This window comes from Pseudophryne corroboree, chromosome 6 (assembly GCF_028390025.1).
Source record: "Pseudophryne corroboree isolate aPseCor3 chromosome 6, aPseCor3.hap2, whole genome shotgun sequence".
Taxonomy (NCBI): Eukaryota; Metazoa; Chordata; class Amphibia; order Anura; family Myobatrachidae; genus Pseudophryne; species Pseudophryne corroboree.
Genome location: NC_086449.1, coordinates 268,537,794 through 268,560,048, shown reverse-complemented (window position 1 = coordinate 268,560,048; position 22,255 = coordinate 268,537,794). Strand labels below are relative to the sequence as shown.

Below are 22,255 nucleotides of genomic sequence, written 5' to 3'. Positions count from 1 at the left end.
GATTGTTTGTAATTGACATTTTATTGCAATGTTCCACTTTAGTGCCTGAAATCTGCAAGAACCACATGCTGGCTAATTGGTTCCTCCTACTCATGCACCTCCTAACTTTTAATAATTAACTTATATATGTATATACAGTGTGCGTATGTATGTATGTGTGTGTGTATATGTATATGTATATGTATGTATATATATATATATATATATATATATATATATATATATATATATATATATATATATATATATATATATATATATATATACACACACACTAAGGAGAGATGAAAGCTTGGCCAACTGGCAGTGAGTGTGTAGTTTGTATGTATCTATAGATCTTATTTAAATATTCTCATTTTACATTATCATGCCTGGGGCACACAGTGTCTATAAATACTGGTTTTAGCTGCCTAGAAATGGGGAAAATGAAAACCTTGTGTACAATGCTTTTGTCTATAAGGCTACAAGTGTTTTGGTTGTATGATTATTTTTGTCAAACCCCTTTCAGACAGAAGATGAAATTACCAGGTGAAGCAGTTCCACCTTGTAATTTCATGAAACACACTGGTCCTTTTTCTGTGTGAAAGGGTCAACCCGTGTGGTAATTCCCGGGACTTCAACCCTGGAATTTATCAGGGTCGGAGACTCTGGAATTATGACACGGGTTTACCCTTTCAGACAGACAAAATACCAGTGTTGATCTGCAAATTACCGGGTCAATATTCTCGACCCGGTAATTTGCATGTCTGTGTGAAAGGGGGGGTCAGGCGGGTCCCGGCAAAACTACCCGGCACTGAAATGCCGGGTAATTGCTGGGACTTTCAGACATTTCTGTCTGAAAGGGCTATCATAGAGATCTGTGGTGATGTAAATATGTTATAGACCTATAATAATAATAATAATAATAATAATAATAATTTATTAATTTCTTAGCACTGTACCAAAGGGAATATAACAAACGAAGTTACTTAAGTACAAACAATTTCACTTTACAGAAATACATAATTTCACTGTGCAATGATTTATATACATAGAGAAGAAAACGGGGAGATTGTCCTGTTTACAAAAACTTTAATCTATTTTTATATAAGTTTCTCAGCTAAAAGTTAAGTTATATACTCAGATCATATTGTAAGTATGCGTGTGTCCTATAGCATAATAAACGTTTTATGGCTTTTTTTTGTTTTTATACTTCTCTTCCCCACATCTAGAATGGATATCTGGTTTTAAGGTCAGAAAAAAATATCAAAATCCATTGGACTTGCACAAACTACCTGTGCTGCCTAACTGGGCACCTGTTGCTTGTGTGTGTGACATGGTATTTTACCTGGGTATGGGACTCTGGGTCGACAGTGGCTAGGTCGACACAGCCATTTTATCGACATGAAAAAAGGTCGACATGAGTTTTTCATGGGGTTTTTTGTGTCATTTTCTTCGTAAAGTGACCGGGAACCACAATTAGTGCACCGTATCTTTGTTACCGTTCCCAGTCATAGTCCACATGGATAGTAAAGTATGAAAAAGTTCAAAAAAAAGTGAAAAACTCATGTCTACCTTGCTCATGTTGACCTAATGGCTGTGTTGACCTAGCCACTGTTGACCTAAGTGGTATCGACCCAGAGTCCGGATACCATTTTACATTACCAGGACTTTGTTTCTGTGCTTCCTTGTACCACACAACTACCACAGCTCTACTTTGTTCCACTAATATGCATCACATTGATGTACTATAAATCTTCAGCCATATTAAGCAACAGATTAAAGAACTGCTACCTTCTTCCCTTAACATCCTAGGCAGATGCTATTGGGGTCCATGCTAATCTGATCCTTAGTGGTGCTGTAGAGAAGCTTTGCAAAATATCTTTATATAGTTTTACTTGCGGCTCGACCTGGATCTCGGCGATGTGTGAACAGTCCTAACCCGGGTTGGGTGTCCATGTTCATGACCCTGCTCAGTACCAGGGTGATTCCCTGGATGGACCCGAATCGCCTACGGTCTCAGAGGCAAGGACTTGGTTGGCTGGGACAGTAGCGCTTGGGGATGACATAATCTATGAGACAGTGATGTGATGGGGGGGGGGGTGTACTGAAATTCCAGCTTCAATCCATGCCTTGGTTTCTGAGACCCGAACTGGGTTAAAGCCGGGGTTTGTGTGAAAGGGGTATTAATATTTTACTACCTGTGTTGATTGTGCCTGTACCAGGCAGGCATGTATGTTTGTTTCCTGCCATGGCTGTATTGTGGCCAGAAAGCCAACTACTGTATAACTGCTGTACACAAAGCTGATGTTGCAAGATGACAACATGCTGACTTGTTGTATTTCCTCCCCATATTTTTTTCTCTCTATATATTGTTTTCCTGTTAACAAATGTGGCACATAATCATTAACAGTATCCGGTTCATTAAAGAGGTCTGCAGTCAAAGGTCGACATGTAAATGGTAGACGGTATAAAAGTTTGACATTTCAATGGTTGACATGCATATGATCGACACAGGTTTTTTTATTTTATTTTCACTTATCAACTTTTTCATCCTTTACCGTCCAAGTGGACTTCAATTGGGATTTTTTTAGTCTGTAGAAAGTGTTAAAAAAAAACAACCCAAAACAAACAAACCCCCCAAAAGTCTGACATGTCGACTTTTTGACCCTCTCGACCCTTTCTACTGTATCTTTTTCATGTAGACATATTGACTGTAGACCTTTTTTTAATGTAGATCTATTTAACCATACCCTGGATGGATGGATTTTCTGACCATTTTTCCACAGGTAACCGATTATTTAATTTCAGAATGTGTGCTAGAGAAATGACAGTTGGCATGTGATAGCTGTTCGTAACTTTATTTATTCATTTGCTTCCTTAGGGGCTGTAATACATTTTCCCTAAGTGCAATTTAGAACAGAAAAAATAATGAATGAAAAGATCTAATATGTCTGGTCACTCACCCATCACACTTTGGGGTAGATTGTACTAGTGGTTAGGATCTGCAGCTTAAGCTGGATACACCCCTATACAATCCATGGCCCGATCACTACTGAACTGGCTGACAATTGTATAGGTGAGTTATGCAGGTCCATTGCAGGAGCGTCAGCTGATAAATGGCTTAAAATGCTCCTGCAACATTGGGGCTCAGGATGTCGCATCTCATGTGCTGTTTAATGTTAATCGGACCGACCTCCCGATTCCATTGAAGCCTGTACACACTGCTCTATTTCTAGCACAGTGGGTACAGGGTTCACATGGGGTCAAGCTGGGGACACAGTACTCGACTGATTGGGAGCGTTTACCCAATCAGCTGAGTGGTCGAAAAAGTGTGTACCCATCTTTATCTGGTCAGTATAAACCTGCTGGTTTTTAATCACACCCCATGGCGCTGCACACAACAAAGCATGCTAGCTTTTCCCTACTGTAAATATCTGCCAGGTGCGCAGCGTGAGGTTTTGTCTGAACGTTACACTTGATGCATTGGCTCTTTTGCTGCCCCTCTGAATCTGTCAGTTTGTAATACCGTTCAATATGGACCAGATAGAAGAGGTCTGGCATATTACTGCACAGTAAAAGTGTAATTTGTCTTCAGCACATGCAGTGCACGCAAGTTTATGCTAACTTTTAGGAGATGCAGTTAGGTTGCCGCATGCTGCTGCCATACTGACGGCCTGTATGCTGTTGTCTGTATACAGACGGCTTACATCCCGGCTGCTGGTATATCATACTGAACCCACATTTAGGTCTTTATTACAGTTTGCTGGTATTTTACGCATAAAAAGTGTAGTGCTTCCTGTGTTTCTGCTTTGTTCTATTTTGCACATGTGCATTTACATTGATGAAGGTGGAATATATAGATATATAGATATATAGATATATAGATATATAGATATATAGATATATAGATATATAGATATATAGATATATAGATATATAGATATATATATATATATATATATATCTATATATTTATTATTATTATTATTATTATTATATATATATATTTTTTTTTTTATAGCTTTGTAGTTGTTACTTTAAAGGGTGACAAGTATCTTTTCATTTTGCTTTCTGTAGTGTCTCTTCCGGATAAGAATTTGTCACAATTGTTAGATAACAGGAAGAAAACCATTTTTTTTTTTTTTTTGAGTAAGCTACTTCCCGTGTAACGCTTAGCACAATGACTGAATTTCTGTTCTGCTTCAGCTGCTGCATCGGGGAGCAGCCCCAGCCGGTGAGTTCAGTGTTTTTCCTTTTCTTATATTGTGGTTTAAATTATGTGTTCACACCAGTGTACCGTTTCAGCTTTAAGACACTTGAAATAGCTCACACCTGTTTTAATGCACTTCACCGCTCGCTTCACAACTATGTGTACAACTATTCAGTACTTAAATATGAGCATACAATATGAAGCGGTCTTCTTTGGAATGGCAGAAAATGTTGGTTCCTCATAAAAGAGTATATCTCATCATGTCCTTGGGCCCAAGGTATGGGGAGTGGGTGGTTTGTTAATTCACTGTTGTGAACCCAAACTTAGGTTTCAGTTGTTCAGAGACGTAATTCGTATCTCTTAGATTATGATTGGTACATATCACTGGTTTGCAGGTCACATTTTAGTGGTTGTATAGGCATTACTAGTATCTGCAAACCCATAGAGTAGCCTCATTTTCTTGAAAGTGAATCATTTTACATCAAAGGTTACATTTTTCAAAGGTAAACATGTTGGCACTTTTGATTTATTTGATTTTTAAGAAATGTGTACTTCAAGTTTATAAAGCATCTTAGTACACTGATTTTATATAACTTTCATATTTTCAAGAGGCGGAGAAGGATTGACAGAAGTATGATCGGAGAACCGATGAATTTTGTCCATACCGCCCATTTTGGATCTGGGAATGCAAACTCAGAGGTTGCAAAGGTACATTAAATAATTCAACAGATGGAGTTTTTGTGCTGTTCTTTGAGTGTGTTGTGGACCAATCTATTTATTTGGTTCCTGCTGCACTGACCACTTGCACTAGAGACTAATCCAGTTTCCCTGGTCTGTGGGTATGTACTTTTAAATTGATATAATTGCAATTGTCATTATTGGTAATTCAAACAGTATGGGAGGCCACACAAGATGGGTGCCATCGAGTATAGAAGTCATCTGCTGGAGTCCACAACACATCTTCTGTTTCTGTAACAGTCGAATTCCATTTTCAAATTAGCCCAATGCTTTGCTCTCAAAGTAGAGTTTTTAATAGTGTTTATATGTTTGAACAAAGTTTTACTACACATAAGTGGCTTCTTCTTGCTGGGCTGTGATCGTGATAGATATTATTGGAAACATCATTGAAGATCAATTGAAGGCAGCCTCACCCAGTGTATTCGCCTACTTTTGTGACGCACTTAAAGATCTAACAGATAAGCAGTAATATCAAGCTGTCTACTAAAAACATTCTCTGCTATCCCTATATTGATATAGATCATATACACAACTGGCGCCTGTGGAACACTTTTTTTCTGTTTATTACAGTACCTGTATACTTAGAGACTTGCTATCATTTTAGTTACATTTTATCGCCATCTGTCTCCTAAAGATGGATAAAGATAATCGGCTTCTCTGTAAACAAAATTCTGTCAGTGTCAGATTTGTCAAGTGATTGTGACTTGCAGGTTTTTCACCCACCTCGGTCTGCCTCTCAGATATGAGATGAACACTGGACTGTGTTCCCTGTCATAGTAACCAGTTGGGATATATGTGTACTGTTCTGTATTTGGTTTATTTTAAATCAGTTATGTTTTTATTGCTTTTCAACAACAGACACAAGACATACATAATAAAACAAAACCAAAAGAATAAGTGCATTTCATGTTAACTTCATCACATCCGAAGTGTGAGGCAAGTACAGTAAAGACCATTACTGACACACGGCTATCAGAAGAAGGAAAGGTCAGCATTAGTGATGGAACATAGATATTGAGCCAGGAGAAAAATCGTCTAAGCGGGGCATGTACCATTACATAAACATGTAGGAATAATCCAAATCCTGTACATAAATATATTCTAAAGCCGGACTATATACAGGTGTAAGGGTTTAGTATGAAATACCTATAATCAAAATCCCGACAACAATTGGCCGATGGTCAAAATACCGACATCTAAAATACCGACAAGGTCAAAATACCAACATTTAAAATGTAGACCGGTCACAAAGTCAACAGAAGTTTTTTGAATTTTTCTCTTACGTCCTAGAGGATGCTGGGGACTCCGTAAGGACCATGGGGATAGACGGGCTCCGCAGGAGACATGGGCACTTTAAGAAAGACTTGAGATCTGGTGTGCACTGGCTCCTCCCTCTATGCCCCTCCTCCAGACCTCAGTTTGATACTGTGCCCAGAGGAGATGGGTGCACTACAGGGAGCTCTCCTGAGCTTCCTGGCAGAAAGTATATTTGTTAGGTTTTTTATTTTCAGGGAGCCTGCTGGCAACAGACTCCCTGCATCGAGGGACTGAGGGGAGAGAAGCAGACCTACTTCTGTGAGTTTCAAGGCTCTGCTTCTTGGGCTACTGGACACCATTAGCTCCAGAGGGAGTCGGAACACAGGTCTCACCATGGAGTTCGTCCCGGAGCCGCGCCGCCGTCCTCCTCACAGAGCCGGAAGATAGAAGCCGGGTGAGTATGAGAAGAAAAGATGACTTCAGAGGCGGCAGAAGACTTCATGATCTTCACTGAGGTAACGCACAGCAGTGCAGCGGTGCGCCATTGCTCCCACACACCTCACAAACGGCAGTCACTGTAAGGGTGCAGGGCGCAGGGGGGGGCGCCCTGGGCAGCAATATAAACCTCATTTCTGGCAAAAGAGATATATATATACACACACACACACACAGCTAGGCACTATATATATATATATATATATATATATATATATATATATATATATATATATATATATATAGCCCCCGACAGTTTTTATTATATTTAAGCGGGACAGAAGCCCGCCGCCGAGGGGGCGGGGCTTCTCCCTCAGCACTCACCAGCGCCATTTTCTCCACAGCACAGCTGAGAGGAAGCTCCCCGGACTCTCTCCTGCTTATCCACGGTGAAAGGGGGTTTCAGAGAAGAAGGGGGGGGGGGGGCACATAATTGGCAGCAAATAATAGTATTACAGCGTACTGGGTAAACACATTGTGTGTTTCTCTATCGTCCTAGTGGATGCTGGGGTTCCTGAAAGGACCATGGGGAATAGCGGCTCCGCAGGAGACAGGGCACAAAAAGTAAAGCTTTCCGATCAGGTGGTGTGCACTGGCTCCTCCCCCTATGACCCTCCTCCAAGCCTCAGTTAGATTTTTGTGCCCGGCCGAGAAGGGTGCAATCTAGGTGGCTCTCCTAAAGAGCTGCTTAGAAAAGTTTAGCTTAGGTTTTTTATTTTACAGTGAGTCCTGCTGGCAACAGGATCACTGCAACGAGGGACTTAGGGGAGAAGAAGTGAACTCACCTGCGTGCAGGATGGATTGGCTTCTTGGCTACTGGACATCAGCTCCAGAGGGACGATCACAGGTACAGCCTGGATGGTCACCGGAGCCTCGCCGCCGGCCCCATTGCAGATGCTGAAACAAGAAGAGGTCCAGAATCGGCGGCAGAAGACTCCTCAGTCTTCTAAAGGTAGCGCACAGCACTGCAGCTGTGCGCCATTTTCCTCTCGGCACACTTCACACGGCAGTCACTGAGGGTGCAGGGCGCTGGGAGGGGAGCGCCCTGGGAGGCAAATGAAAACCTATTTGGCTAAAAAAATACCTCACATATAGCCTCCGGGGGCTATATGGAGATATTTAACCCCTGCCAGAATCCACTAAAGAGCGGGAGACGAGCCCGCCGTAAAAGGGGCGGGGCCTATCTCCTCAGCACACAGCACCATTTTCCTTACACAGCTCCGCTGGTCAGGACGGCTCGCAGGTCTCTCCCCTGCACTGCACTACAGAAACAGGGTAAAACAAGAGAGGGGGGGCAAAATAGTGGCAAAAATTATATTATAAAAGCAGCTATACAGGGAGCACTTATTATAAGGCTATCCCTGTCATATATATATATAGCGCTTTGGTGTGTGCTGGCAGACTCTCCCTCTGTCTCCCCAAAGGGCTAGTCGGGTCCTGTCTTCGTTAAGAGCATTCCCTGTGTGTCTGCTGTGTGTCGGTACGGGTGTGTCGACATGTATGAGGACGATATTGGTGTGGAGGCGGAGCAATTGCCAAATATGGGGATGTCACCTCCTAGGGGGTCGACACCAGAACGGATGCCTTTATTTATGGAATTACGGGATAGTGTCAACACGCTAAAGCAGTCGTTTGACGACATGAGACGGCCGGACAATCAATTAGTGCCTGTCCAGGCGCCTCAAACACCGTCAGGTTCTGTAAAACGCCCTTTGCCTCAGTCGGTCGACACAGACCCAGACACAGGCACTGATTCCAGTGGCGACGGTGACGAATCAACCGTATTTTCCAGTAGGGCCACACGTTATATGATTTTGGCAATGAAGGAGGCGTTACATTTAGCTGATACTACAGGTACCACTAAACAGGGTATTATGTGGGGTGTGAAAAAACTACCTATAGTTTTTCCTGAATCAGAAGAACTAAATGAGGTGTGTGATGAAGCGTGGGTTGCCCCCGATAAAAAGATGCTAATTTCAAAGAAGTTATTGGCTTTATACCCTTTCCCGCCAGAGGTTAGGGCGCGCTGGGAAACACCTCCTAGGGTGGACAAGGCGCTCACACGCTTATCTAAACAAGTGGCGTTACCCTCTCCTGAGACGGCCGCACTTAAAGATACAGTAGATAGGAGGATGGAAAATATCCAAAAAAGTATATACACACATACAGGTGTTATACTACGACCAGCTATAGCGACAGCCTGGATGTGCAGTGCTGGAGTAGCTTGGTCAGAGTCCCTGATTGAAAATATTGATACCCTGGATAGGGACAATGTTTTACTGTCTTTAGAGCAAATAAAGGATGCATTTCTTTATATGCGTGATGCACAGAGGGATATCTGCACACTGGCATCACGGGTAAGTGCTATGTCCATTTCGGCCAGAAGAAGTTTATGGACGCGACAGTGGTCAGGCGATGCGGACTCAAAACGGCATATGGAAGTTTTGCCGTATAAAGGGGAGGAGTTATTTGGAGTCGGTCTATCAGATTTGGTGGCCACGGCTACAGCCGGGAAATCCACCTTTTTACCTCAAGTTACTCCCCAACAGAAAAAGACACCGACTTTTCAACCGCAGCCCTTTCGTTCCTTTAAAAACAAGAGAGCAAAGGGATATTCATATCTGCCACGAGGCAGAGGAAGGGGGAAGAGACAGCAACAGGCAGCTCCTTCCCAGGAACAGAAGCCCTCCCCCGCTTCTACAAAAGCCTCAGCATGACGCTGGGGCTTCTCAAGCGGACTCGGGGGCGGTGGGCGGTCGTCTCAAGAATTTCAGCGCGCAGTGGGCTCACTCGCAGGTAGATCCCTGGATCCTGCAGATAATATCTCAGGGATACAGGTTGGAACTAGAGACAGATCCACCTCGCCGTTTCCTGAAGTCTGCTTTACCAACGTCCCCCTCCGAAAGGGAGACGGTCTTGGAAGCCATTCACAAGCTGTACTCTCAGCAGGTGATAGTCAAGGTACCTCTTCTACAACAAGGAAAGGGGTATTATTCCACTCTATTTGTGGTACCGAAGCCGGATGGCTCGGTAAGACCTATTCTAAATCTGAAGTCATTGAACCTGTACATAAAGAAGTTCAAGTTCAAGATGGAGTCACTCAGAGCAGTGATAGCGAACCTGGAAGAAGGGGACTTTATGGTATCCTTGGACATCAAGGATGCGTACCTCCACGTTCCAATTTACCCCTCACACCAGGGGTACCTCAGGTTCGTCGTACAAAACTGTCACTATCAGTTTCAGACGCTGCCGTTCGGATTGTCCACGGCACCTCGGGTCTTTACAAAGGTAATGGCCGAGATGATGATTCTTCTTCGACGAAAAGGCGTATTAATTATCCCATACTTGGACGATCTCCTGATAAGGGCAAGGTCCAGAGAACAGCTAGAGATGGGATTAGCACTGTCTCAAGAAGTGCTAAAACAGCACGGGTGGATTCTGAATATTCCAAAATCCCAGTTAATGCCAACAACTCGTCTGCTGTTCCTAGGGATGATTCTGGACACGGTTCAGAAAAAGGTTTTTCTCCCGGAGGAAAAAGCCAAGGAGTTATCCGAGCTTGTCAGGAACCTCCTAAAACCAGGAAAGGTGTCTGTACATCAATGCACAAGAGTCCTGGGGAAAATGGTGGCTTCTTACGAAGCAATTCCATTCGGCAGATTCCACGCAAGAATTTTCCAGAGGGATCTGTTGGACAAATGGTCAGGGTCGCATCTTCAGATGCACCAGCGGATAACCCTGTCTCCAAGGACAAGGGTGTCTCTTCTGTGGTGGTTGCAGAGTGCTCATCTATTGGAGGGCCGCAGATTCGGCATACAGGATTGGATCCTGGTGACCACGGACGCCAGCCTGAGAGGCTGGGGAGCAGTCACACAAGGAAGAAACTTCCAGGGAGTGTGGACGAGCCTGGAAACGTCTCTTCACATAAACATTCTGGAACTAAGAGCAATCTACAATGCTCTAAGCCAGGCAGAACCTCTGCTTCAGGGAAAACCGGTGTTGATCCAGTCGGACAACATCACGGCAGTCGCCCATGTGAACAGACAGGGCGGCACAAGAAGCAGGAGTGCAATGGCAGAAGCTGCAAGGATTCTTCGCTGGGCAGAGAATCATGTGATAGCACTGTCAGCAGTGTTCATCCCGGGAGTGGACAACTGGGAAGCAGACTTCCTCAGCAGACACGACCTTCACCCGGGAGAGTGGGGACTTCATCCAGAAGTCTTCCACATGCTGGTAACCCGTTGGGAAAGACCAATGGTGGACATGATGGCGTCTCGCCTCAACAAAAAACTGGACAGGTATTGCGCCAGGTCAAGAGATCCGCAGGCAATAGCTGTGGACGCACTGGTAACGCCTTGGGTGTACCAGTCGGTGTATGTGTTTCCTCCTCTGCCTCTCATACCAAAAGTATTGAGAATTATACGGCAAAGAGGCGTAAGAACGATACTAGTGGTTCCGGATTGGCCAAGAAGGACTTGGTACCCGGAACTTCAAGAGATGATCACGGAAGATCCGTGGCCTCTACCTCTAAGGAGGGACTTGCTTCAGCAGGGTCCCTGTCTGTTTCAAGACTTACCGCGGCTGCGTTTGACGGCATGGCGGTTGAACGCCGGATCCTAAAGGAAAAAGGCATGCCGGAAGAAGTCATTCCTACTTTGATTAAAGCAAGGAAGGAAGTAACCGTGCAACATTATCACCGCATTTGGCGAAAATATGTTGCGTGGTGCGAGGATCGGAGTGCTCCGACGGAGGAATTTCATCTGGGTCGATTCCTACATTTCCTGCAATCAGGATTGTCTATGGGTCTCAAATTGGGATCTATTAAGGTTCAAATTTCGGCCCTGTCGATTTTCTTCCAGAAAGAATTGGCTTCAGTCCCTGAAGTCCAGACTTTCGTTAAGGGAGTGCTGCATATACAGCCTCCTGTGGTGCCTCCAGTGGCACCGTGGGATCTCAATGTGGTTTTGGACTTTCTAAAATCTCATTGGTTTGAACCACTAAAAAATGTGGATTTGAAATATCTCACATGGAAAGTGACCATGCTACTAGCCCTGGCTTCGGCCAGGAGAGTGTCAGAACTGGCAGCTTTATCTTACAAAAGCCCATATCTGATTTTCCATTCGGACAGGGCGGAACTGCGGACTCGTCCGCATTTTCTCCCTAAGGTGGTGTCAGCATTTCATCTGAACCAGCCTATTGTAGTGCCTGCGGCTACAAGTGACTTGGAGGACTCCAAGTTACTGGACGTTGTCAGAGCATTGAAAATATATATTGCAAGGACAGCTGGAGTCAGAAAATCTGACTCGTTGTTTATATTGTATGCACCCAACAAGATGGGTGCTCCTGCGTCTAAGCAGACGATTGCTCGTTGGATCTGTAGCACAATCCAACTTGCACATTCTGTGGCAGGCCTGCCACAGCCTAAATCTGTAAAGGCCCACTCCACAAGGAAGGTGGGCTCATCTTGGGCGGCTGCCCGAGGGGTCTCGGCATTACAACTTTGCCGAGCAGCTACGTGGTCAGGGGAGAACACGTTTGTAAAATTTTACAAATTTGATACTCTGGCTAAGGAGGACCTGGAGTTCTCTCATTCGGTGCTGCAGAGTCATCCGCACTCTCCCGCCCGTTTGGGAGCTTTGGTATAATCCCCATGGTCCTTTCAGGAACCCCAGCATCCACTAGGACGATAGAGAAAATAAGAATTTACTTACCGATAATTCTATTTCTCGGAGTCCGTAGTGGATGCTGGGCGCCCATCCCAAGTGCGGATTATCTGCAATAATTGTACATAGTTATTGTTAACTAATTCGGGTTATTGTTGTAGGGAGCCATCTTTCAGAGGCTCCTCTGTTATCATACTGTTAACTGGGTTTAGATCACAAGTTGTACGGTGTGATTGGTGTGGCTGGTATGAGCCTTACCCGGGATTCAAAATTCCTCCCTTATTGTGTACGCTCGTCCGGGCACAGTACCTAACTGAGGCTTGGAGGAGGGTCATAGGGGGAGGAGCCAGTGCACACCACCTGATCGGAAAGCTTTACTTTTTGTGCCCTGTCTCCTGCGGAGCCGCTATTCCCCATGGTCCTTTCAGGAACCCCAGCATCCACTACGGACTCCGAGAAATAGAATTATCGGTAAGTAAATTCTTATTTTTTCCTGGGGTATTGGCGCTGGGTGTGTGCTGGCATACTCTCTCTCTCTGTCTCTCCAAAGGGCCTTGTGGAGGAACTGTCTTCAGATAAGAGGATTCCCTGAGTGTGTGGTGTCGGTACGTGTGTGTCGACATGTCTGAGGTAAAAGGCTCTTCTAAGGAGGAGATGGAGCAAATGTGTGTGTGGTGTCTCCGTCGACAACGCCGACACCTGACTGGATATGTGGAATTAAGTGCTGAGGTAAATTTATTGCACAAAAGAATTGAGAACAGACAGGGAATCTACCCATGTCTGTCCGTATGTGTTCAGAGTCTCAAAACACCCACTATCCAAAATAATAGACACTGATACCGACACGGAGTCTGACTCCAGTGTCGACTACGATGATGCAAAGTTACAGCCAAAACTGGCAGAAAAGTATTCAATATATGATTATTGTAATAAAAGATGTTTTGCATATCACTGATGACCCATCTGTCCCTGACACGAGGGGACACATGTTTAAGGGGAAGAAAGCTGAGATAACATTTCCCCCCTCTCATGAATCAAATGAATTGTGTGAAAAAGAGCGGGAATCTCCAGACAAGAAACTGCAGTTTTCCCAAAAGAATTCTCATGGCGTATCCTTTCCCTGCTAGGGCCAGGATACGATGGGAATCCTCCCCTAGGGTGGACAAGGCGTTGACACGTTTACCCAAAAGGTAGCGCTGACATACCAAGATACAGCTACCCTCAGGGATCCTGCAGATAGCATGCAGAAAAGTACTTTGAAGTCCATTTATACACATTCTGGTACACTACTCAGACCGGCGATTGTGTCGGCAGGGGTTTATAGCGCTGTAGCAGCGTGGACAGATACCTTATCAGCGGAGATTGAAACCCTAGATAAGGATACCATGTTATTGACCCTAGGATATATAAAAGATGCTATCTTATATATAAGACATGCTCAAAGAGACATTGGTCTACTGGGTTCTAGAGTCAACGCTATGTCGATTTCTGTTAGACGTGTCCTCTGGAACATGCAATGGACAGGTGATGCCGACTAAAAGAGGCATATGGAGGTTTTACCTTACAAGGGTGAGGAATTGTGTGGAGAAGGGCTCTCGGACCTGGTCTCCACAGCTATAGCTGGTAAATCTGATCTTTTGCCTTATATTCCCTCACAGCCTAAGAAAGCACGACATTATCAAATGCAGTCCTTTCGGTCGCAGAAAAACAAGAAAGTACGAGGAGCGTCCTTTCTTACCAGAGGTAAGGGCGCAGGGCAAAGCTAGTTCCCAGGAACAGAAGTCCTCCCCGGCCTCTACTAAATCCACCGCATGACGCTGGGGCTCCGCTAAGGGAGTCCGCCCCAGTGGAAGTACGTCTTCGACTCTTCAGCCACATCTGAGTTCACTCACAGGTGGATCCCTGGGCAATAGAAATTGTTTCTCAGGGTTACAAGCTGGAATTCGAAGAGGTGCCTCCTCGACGGTTTTCCTTATCGGCCCTACCGGCTTCTCCCCCAGAAAGGGAGATAATATTAAATACAATTCACACATTGTATCTCCAACAGGTGGTGCTCAAGGTTCCCCTCCTTCAACAAGGAAGTGGATATTACTCAACCTTGGCTGTAGTCCCGAAACCGGACGGTTCGGTCAGACCTATTTTAAAATTAAAATCTCTGAACCTATACTTGAAAAGGTTCAAAATTCAAGGTGGAATCGCTCAGAGCGATCATCGCCAGCCTGGAAGGGGGGGATTTTATGGTGTATCTAGACATAAAGGCTGCATACCTTCATGTTCCCATTTATCCACCCCATCAGGCGTACCTGAGAATTACGGTACAGTATTGTCATTACCAATTTCAGGGTAATTGGCGGAAATGATGGTGCTTCTACGCAAGCAAGGAGTCGCAATTATCCCATACTTGGATGATCTCCTAATGAGGGCGAGATCAAAAGAGCAGTTGTTGAACAGCGTGTCACTTTCGCTGAAGGTGTCACAGCAACTCGGCTGGATTCTCAATATCCTGAAGTCACAGTTGGTTTCTATGACTCGTCTGCCCTTCTTGGGTATGATTCTGAATACGGACCAGAAATGGGTTTATCTTCCGATAGAGAAGGCCCAGGAACTAATGACTCTGGTAAAAAACTTATTAAAGCCAAAACAGGTGTCAGTGCATCACTGCACTCGGGTCCTGTTAAAGATGGTGGCATCTTACGGGGCCATTCCCTTCGGTAGGTTCCATGTGAGGACTTTCCAATGGGATCTACGGAACAAGTGGTCCGGATCACATCTACTGATGCATCAGTAAATCACCCTGTCCCCTAGGGCCAGGGTGTCTCTCCTATGGTGGCTGCAGAGTGCTCACCTTCTGCAGGGTCGCAGGTTCGCCATCCAGGACTGGATTCTGGTAGCCACGGACGCGAGCCTCCGAGGTGGGGGAGCAGTCACACAGGGAAGAAACTTCCAAGGTCTTTGGGTCAAGTCAAAAAACAAACAAACTTGTATTCAAATCAACATCCTGGAGCTGAGGGCCATATACAACGCCCTTCAGCAAGCGGAAACATTGCTTCGCGACCTACCGGTTCTGATCCAGTCAGACATAATCACCGCAGTGGCTCATGTAAACCGCCAAAGCGGCACAAAGAGCAGAGTGGAAAGGGCAGAAGCCACCAGGATTCTCCGCTTGGCGGAAAATCATGTAAGCGCATTTTCAGCAGTTCATTCCGGGAGTGGACAACTGAGAAGCAGACTTCCACAGCAAACACGACATGCATCCAAGAGAGGACTTCTTTAGGAAGCCTTCGCACAGATTGCAAGTCAGTGGGAACTGCCACAGATAGACATGATGGCGTCCCGCCTCAACAAGAAGCTATAGTGGTATTGCACCAGGTCAAGAGACCCTCAGGCAGTAGCTGTAGATGCCCTAGTGACACCGTGGGTGTTCCAGTCGGTCTATGTATTTCCCCCTCTTCCTCTCATACACAAGGTGTTGAGAATGGTAGGAGGGAGAGGAATGAGAACAATCCTCATTGTTCCAGATTGGCCACGAAGGACCTGGTATCCGGATCTGCAGGAAATGCTCACAGAAGATCCGTGGCCTCTTCCTCTAAGACAGGACCGGTTGCAACAGGGGCCATGTCTATTCCAAGACTTACCGCGGCTGCGTTGGACGGCATGGCGGTTGAACGCCGGATCCTAGCGGATAAGGGTATTCCGGATGAGGTCATTCCTACGCTAATAAAGGCTAGGAAGGACGTGACAGCAAAACATTATCACCGTATATGGCGAAAATATGTTTCTTGGTGTGAGGCCAGGAATGCTCCTACTGAAGAATTCCATCTGGGCCGTTTCCTTCACTTCCTGCAAACTGGAGTGAATTTCAGCCTAAAATTAGGATCTATTAAGGTTCAGATTTCGGCCTTATCCATTTTCTTTCAAAAAGAATTGGTCTCTCTCCCTGAAGTACAAACTTTTGTGAAGGGAGTACTGCATATTCAGCCTCCTTTTGTACCTCCGGTGACGCCTTGGGACCTTAACATGGTGTTATGTTTCATTAAGTCACACTGGTTTGAACCACTTAAAACGGTGGAGTTGAAAAATCTCACTTGGAAGGTGGTCATGTTATTAGCCTTGGCTTCGGCTAGGCGGGTGTCTGAATTAGCAGCTTTATCACATAAAAGCGCCCATCTGGTTTTCCATATGGATAGAGCGGAATTGCGGACCCGTCCTCAATTCCTGCCAAAAGTAGTTTCATCCTTTCATATGAACTATTGTGGTGCCTGTGGCTACGCATGACTTGGAGGATCCCGAGTCCCTTGATGTGGTCAGGGCATTGAAAAAATACACGGCCAGATCAGCTGAAGTCAGAAAAACAGAAGCACTGTTTGTCATGTATACAACCAACAAGATTTGTGCCCCTGCTTCAAAGTAGACTATTGCTCGCTGGATCTGTAACACGATTCAGCAGGCGCATTCTACGGCGGGATTGCCGTTGCCTAAATCGGTCAAGGCCCATTCCACTAGGAAGGTGGGCTCTTCTTTGGTGGCTGCCAGAGGGGTCTCGGCGCTACAGCTGTGCCGAGCTACTACTTGGTCGGGTTCAAACTCCTTTGCAAAGTTCTATAAGTTTGATACCCTGGCTGAGGAGGACCTCCTGTTTGCTCAATCGGTGCTGCAGAGTCATCCGCACTCTCCCGCCCGTTTGGGAGCTTTGGTATAATCCCCATGGTCCTTACGGAGTCCCCAGCATCCTCTAGGACGTAAGAGAAATAAGATTTTAAACCTACCGGTAAATCTTTTTCTCGTAGTCTGTAGAGGATGCTGGGCACCCGTCCCAAGTGTGGACTACTTCTGCAAGACTTGTATATAGTTATTGCTAAAATAAGGGTTATGTTATAGTCTCATCGGTCTTGGACTAATGCTATGTCGTTTTCATACTGTTAACTGGATAGTATATCACAAGTTATACGGTGTGATTGGTGTGGCTGGTATGAATCTTGCCCTTGGATTAACAAAAATCCTTTCCTCGTACTGTCCGTCTCCTCTGGGCACAGTTTCTCTAGCTGAGGTCTGGAGGAGGGGCATAGAGGGAGGAGCCAGTGCACACCAGATCTAAAGTCTTTCTTAAAGTGCCCATGTCTCCTGCCTAGCCCGTCTATCCCCATGGTCCTTACGGAGTCCCCAGCATCCTCTACAGACTACGAGAAAAAGATTTACCCGTAGGTTTGAAATCTTATTTCTCTTACGTCCTAGAGGATGCTGGGGACTCCAAAAGGACCATGGGGTATAGACAGGATCCGCAGGAGCTTGGGCACACTAAAAAGACTTAAGACTGGGTGTGAACTGGCTCCTCCCTCTATGCCCCTCCTCCAGGCCTCAGTTAGACTTTGTGCCCAGGAGTGACTGGATGCACACTAGGGGAGCTCTCCTGAGTTTCTCTAGGAAAAGACTTTTTGTTAGGTTTTTTTATTTTCAGGGAGCCCTGCTGGCTACAGGCTTCCTGCAGCGTGGGAGTGAGGGGAGAGAAGCAGACCTACTTCTGTGAGTTTCAAGGCTCTGCTTCTCGGCTACTGGACACCATTAGCTCCAGAGTGTTCGATCACTTGGTGCGCCTAGCTGCTTGTTCCCAGAGCCACTCCGTCACCCCCTCACAGAAGCCAGAAGTCAGAAGTCGGTGAGTATGAGAAGAACAGAAGACTTCAGGACGGCAGAAGACTTCAGTGACGGAAGGTAAAGCACAGCGGTAACGCTGTGCTCCATGCTCCCACACACATCACCAACGGTAGTCACTGGGTGCAGGGCGCTGGGGGGCGCCCTGGGGGGCATGTTACTGAGGTTACTGAGCCGGCAAAAGATCGTAGGTGCCAAGGCACTTTATTACAGACCCCCGCCGGGCATTTTTTGTATGTTTAAATTTGGCGGGCCGAAGCCGCCAGGAAGGGGGCGGAGCTTCGGTCCGCGGCTCACTCGCGCGCCGTTTTCTCCCTACACAGCACCGAGGGAAAGACTCTGCCGGGACCTCCACGTTTTCTGCAAGTATAGGTGGCATCTCCAGTGGGGAGCTGCTGTGGGGTACCAGTTGTGAATTATAAGGCAGCGCTGGGTACACTTAATCATCTGTGTCCCAATACAGGCGCTGGGGTGTGAGCTGGCATACTCCCTCTGTCTCCTCTTCTGGGCTGAATTGTAGGCCTGTCACCTTGCTGGGACGGTTCTGGGTGTTGTGGGTGTCTGTACTGCGTGTCGACATGTCGGAACCTGAATGTTATTCACCAGAGGAGGTTATAGGAGGTGGGGATGCGGGGCTAGAGCTAGCACTGTCGACGCAGCCGACTCCTGATTTACTAGCACTCCTTACTACAATAAATTCCAATGTAGCTTCTTTATCTAAGAGGTTAGATAAGTCTGAGTCACAGACCCAGGTGTGGAAGAAATCTATGGATGAGGCTTTATCTCAGGTACAGACCCCATCCGGGTCCCATAAGAGGCCTTTTACTCAGGTGGGGGATACGGATACCGACACGGACTCTGATTCCGAGGTCGATTTCACTGAGGCGGCGTTACATCCACGTTTGGTAAAGAGTATTCAGTACATGATTGTGGCTGTAAAGGATGTGTTGCAGATTTCTGATGAACCTGCGGTGCAGGAAACAAGGATTTGCTTATTCAAGGGGAAGAAACCTGAGGTAAAGTTTCCCCCCTCTCATGAAATGAATACTCTTTGTGAAAAGGCTTGGGAATCGCCGGATAAGAAATGGCAGATTCCCAAGAGGATTTTTATGGCGTATCCTTTTCCCTCTGATGACAGGGAAAAATGGGAGACATCTCCAACCGTTGATAAAGCTCTATCCCGTTTGTCTGAGAAGGTGGCGCTTCCGTCTCCTGAAACGGCAAGGATCCGGCGGATCGCAAGTTGGAGACGTGTCTGAAGTCCATTTTCGCTCATACGGGTGCATTGCTCAGACCTGCTGTGGCGTCAGTATGGGTGAGTAGTGCTATTGCTAAATGGGCGGAGAATTTAGCTAGTGACATGGATACTCTTGATAAAGATAATGTCCTTCTAACTCTCGGTTATATTAAGGACGCTGCAGATTACCTGAAGGACTCTGCAAGGGACGTCTGTCTCTTGGGATCAAGGACCAATGCCATGTCGATATCTGCCAGGAGGGCCTTGTGGATCCATCAATGGAATGCTGATGCCGACTCCAAGAGGTCTATGGAAGCTTTACCCTTTAAAGGTACGGTCTTGTTTGGGGACGGCCTGGCGGACCTAGTCTCGACCGCGACTGCGGGTAAGTCCTCTTTTCTTCCTTATGTTCCCACACAACAGAAGAAGGCACCACATCAGCAAATGCAGTCCTTTCGTCACAATAAATACAGGCGTGGAAAGGGTTCGTCTTTCCTCGCCTCAAAGGGTAGAGGACGGGGAAGAAAAATTCCTGCAACCTCAGGTGCACAGGACCAGAAGTCCTCCCCGGCTGCTACCAAGTCCACCGCATGACGCTGGGGCTTCCCTGGGGGAGTCCGGACCGGTGGGGGGCATTCTTCAGGTATTCAGCCAGGTCTGGATTCAATCAGACCTGGATCCTTGGGTGTTAGAAATAGTGTCTCAAGGACACAAACTGGAGTTTCAGGAGATGCCCCCTCACCGGTTATTCATTTCGGCATTACCAGTGGTTCTTCCGGACAGGGAGGTGGTCCGGACGGCCATTCTAAAATTGTGTCTACAGAGGGTCATTGTTCCCGTCCCTCCGTCCCAGGGGGGGGGGGGGGAGGGGTTCTACTCAAGCCTCTTTGTGGTACCGAAACCGGACGGTTCGGTCAGAACAATTCTAAATCTAAAATCCCTCAATCCATACTTGAAAGTCTTCAAGTTCAAGATGGAATCCCTTCGAGCGGTGATTGCCAGCCTGGAGGGGGGGATTTTATGGCGTCAGTCGACATAAAGGATGCCTACTTACATGTGCCGATATATCCTCCGAATCAGGCTTTCCTCAGGTTTGCGATACAGGATTCTCATTACCAATTTCAGACGTTGCCGTTTGGGCTTTCCATGGCTCTGAGGATTTTCACCAATGTCATGGCGGAAATGATGGTCCTTCTTCGCAAACAAGGGGTTTCAATTATCCCGTACTTGGACGATCTCCTGATAAAGGCGAGGTCCAAGGAACGATTGCTGACAAGTGTAGAGTTGTCTCTATCGGTTCTGCAACAACACGGATGGGTCCTCAAATTGCCGAAATCCCAGTTGATTCCGACCACTCGGCTTCCTTTTCTGGGCATGATTCTGGACACGGAGTTACAGAAGGTATTCCTTCCAGAAGAAAAGGCTCTGGGATTGCAGACGATGGTCAGAGAACTACTGAAGCCGACGAGTGTGTCGATCCATCATTGTACTCTGGTTCTGGGGAAGATGGTTGCGGCGTACGAAGCCATTCCATACGGCAGATTTCATGCCCGCGTTTTTCAGTGGGACTTGCTGAGCGAATGGTCTGGGTCTCATCTACACATTCACCGGAAGATAAGTCTATCTCCCAGAGCCAGAATTTCTCTTCTGTGGTGGCTACAAGCTCATCACCTCCTGGGGGGACGCTGATTCGGTATCCAGGATTGGGTACTTCTGACAACAGATGCAAGTCTCCGGGGCTGGGGCGCAGTCACCCAAGGAAGAAATTTCCAGGGAAAATGGTCGCTCCAGGAAGCCTGTCTCCACATAAATGTTCTAGAGTTAAGAGCCATTTACAACGGCTTGCTCCAAGCAAGAAGTCTTCTTCAGGGTCGATCGGTCCTGGGTACAGTCAGACAACATCACAGCGGTGGCCCATATAAACCGGCAAGGCGGAACGAGGATCAGAGCAGCAATAGCGGAGGCCACAAAGATACTTCGCTGGGCGGAACAACACGTCAGCGCACTGTCAGCAGTTTTCCTACCGGGGGTGGACAACTGGGAAGCGGATTTCCTCAGCAGACACGACCTCCATCCGGGAGAGTGGGCTCTGCACCAAGAGGTATTTGCAGAAGTGACAAGACACTGGGGAATTCCGTTGATAGACATGATGGCGTCTCGGCTCAACAAGAAGCTCCCGAGGTATTGTTCCAGGTCAAGGGACCCACAAGCCACGGCGGTGGACGCCCTGGTGTCTCCATGGGTCTTCCTGTCGGTGTAGGTGTTCCCTCCTCTTCCTCTCATTCCAAAGGTGCTGGGGATCATTCGTCGAGCAAGGGTTCAGGCGATTCTCGTCGTCCCAGACTGGCCAAGAAGGGCCTGGTACCCAGATCTTCAGGACTTACTGGTGGAAGATCCTTGGCCGCTTCCTCTAAGAGAGGATCTGTTGTTACAGGGTCCATGCGTGTTTCCGGACTTACCGCGGCTGCGTTTGACGGCATGGAGGTTGAGCGCCAGATCTTAGCTCGTAAGGGTATTCCCAGGGAGGTCATTCCAACTCTCATTAAGGCTAGGAAAGAGGTTACGGCGAAACACTATCACCGTATCTGGAGGAAATATGTTTCCTGGTGTGAGGTTAAAAAGGCTCCTGCGGAGGAGTTTCACTTGGGTCGTTTTCTCCACTTTTTACAGGCGGGTGTAGATGCAGGCCTGAAATTGGGTTCCATCAAAGTGCAAATTTCGGCATTGTCTATTTTCTTTCAAGAAGAGTTAGCTGCCCTCCCAGAGGTTCAGAATTTTGTGAAGGGTGTAATGCATATCAATCCACCGTTTGTAGCGCCATGGGACCTTGATGTTGTCTTACGGTTCCTCATGTCTTCCTGGTTTGAACCTTTGCGGACGGTTGAATTAAAATTTCTCACTTGGAAGGTTGTTATGCTTTTGGCGCTGGCATCTGCCAGGCGAGTATCGGAATTGGCAGCTTTATCTCATAAGAGTCCGTACTTGATTTTTCATGCGGATAGGGCGGAATTGAGGACTCGTCAA

At 46.5% G+C, this 22,255-nt stretch overlaps 1 protein-coding gene across 4 annotated transcripts in view; it reads left to right on the top strand.

Moving 5' to 3' along the window:
- LOC134935183 (CDC42 small effector protein 2-C-like) overlaps positions 1–22,255 on the top strand; it is a 76,247-nt gene that overhangs the window by 18,286 nt on the left and 35,706 nt on the right. For 3 of the 4 annotated variants that reach the window (XM_063930408.1, XM_063930407.1, XM_063930405.1), the window contains exons 2-3: positions 4,060–4,216; positions 4,802–4,900. In XM_063930408.1, the coding sequence (XP_063786478.1) occupies positions 4,163–4,216; positions 4,802–4,900 (153 nt within the window). In that variant the 5' untranslated portion in view covers positions 4,060–4,162. Of the gene's footprint in view, positions 1–2,716; positions 2,769–4,059; positions 4,217–4,801; positions 4,901–22,255 lie in introns of all 4 variants that reach the window. The other variant, XM_063930406.1, reaches the window with a different exon arrangement.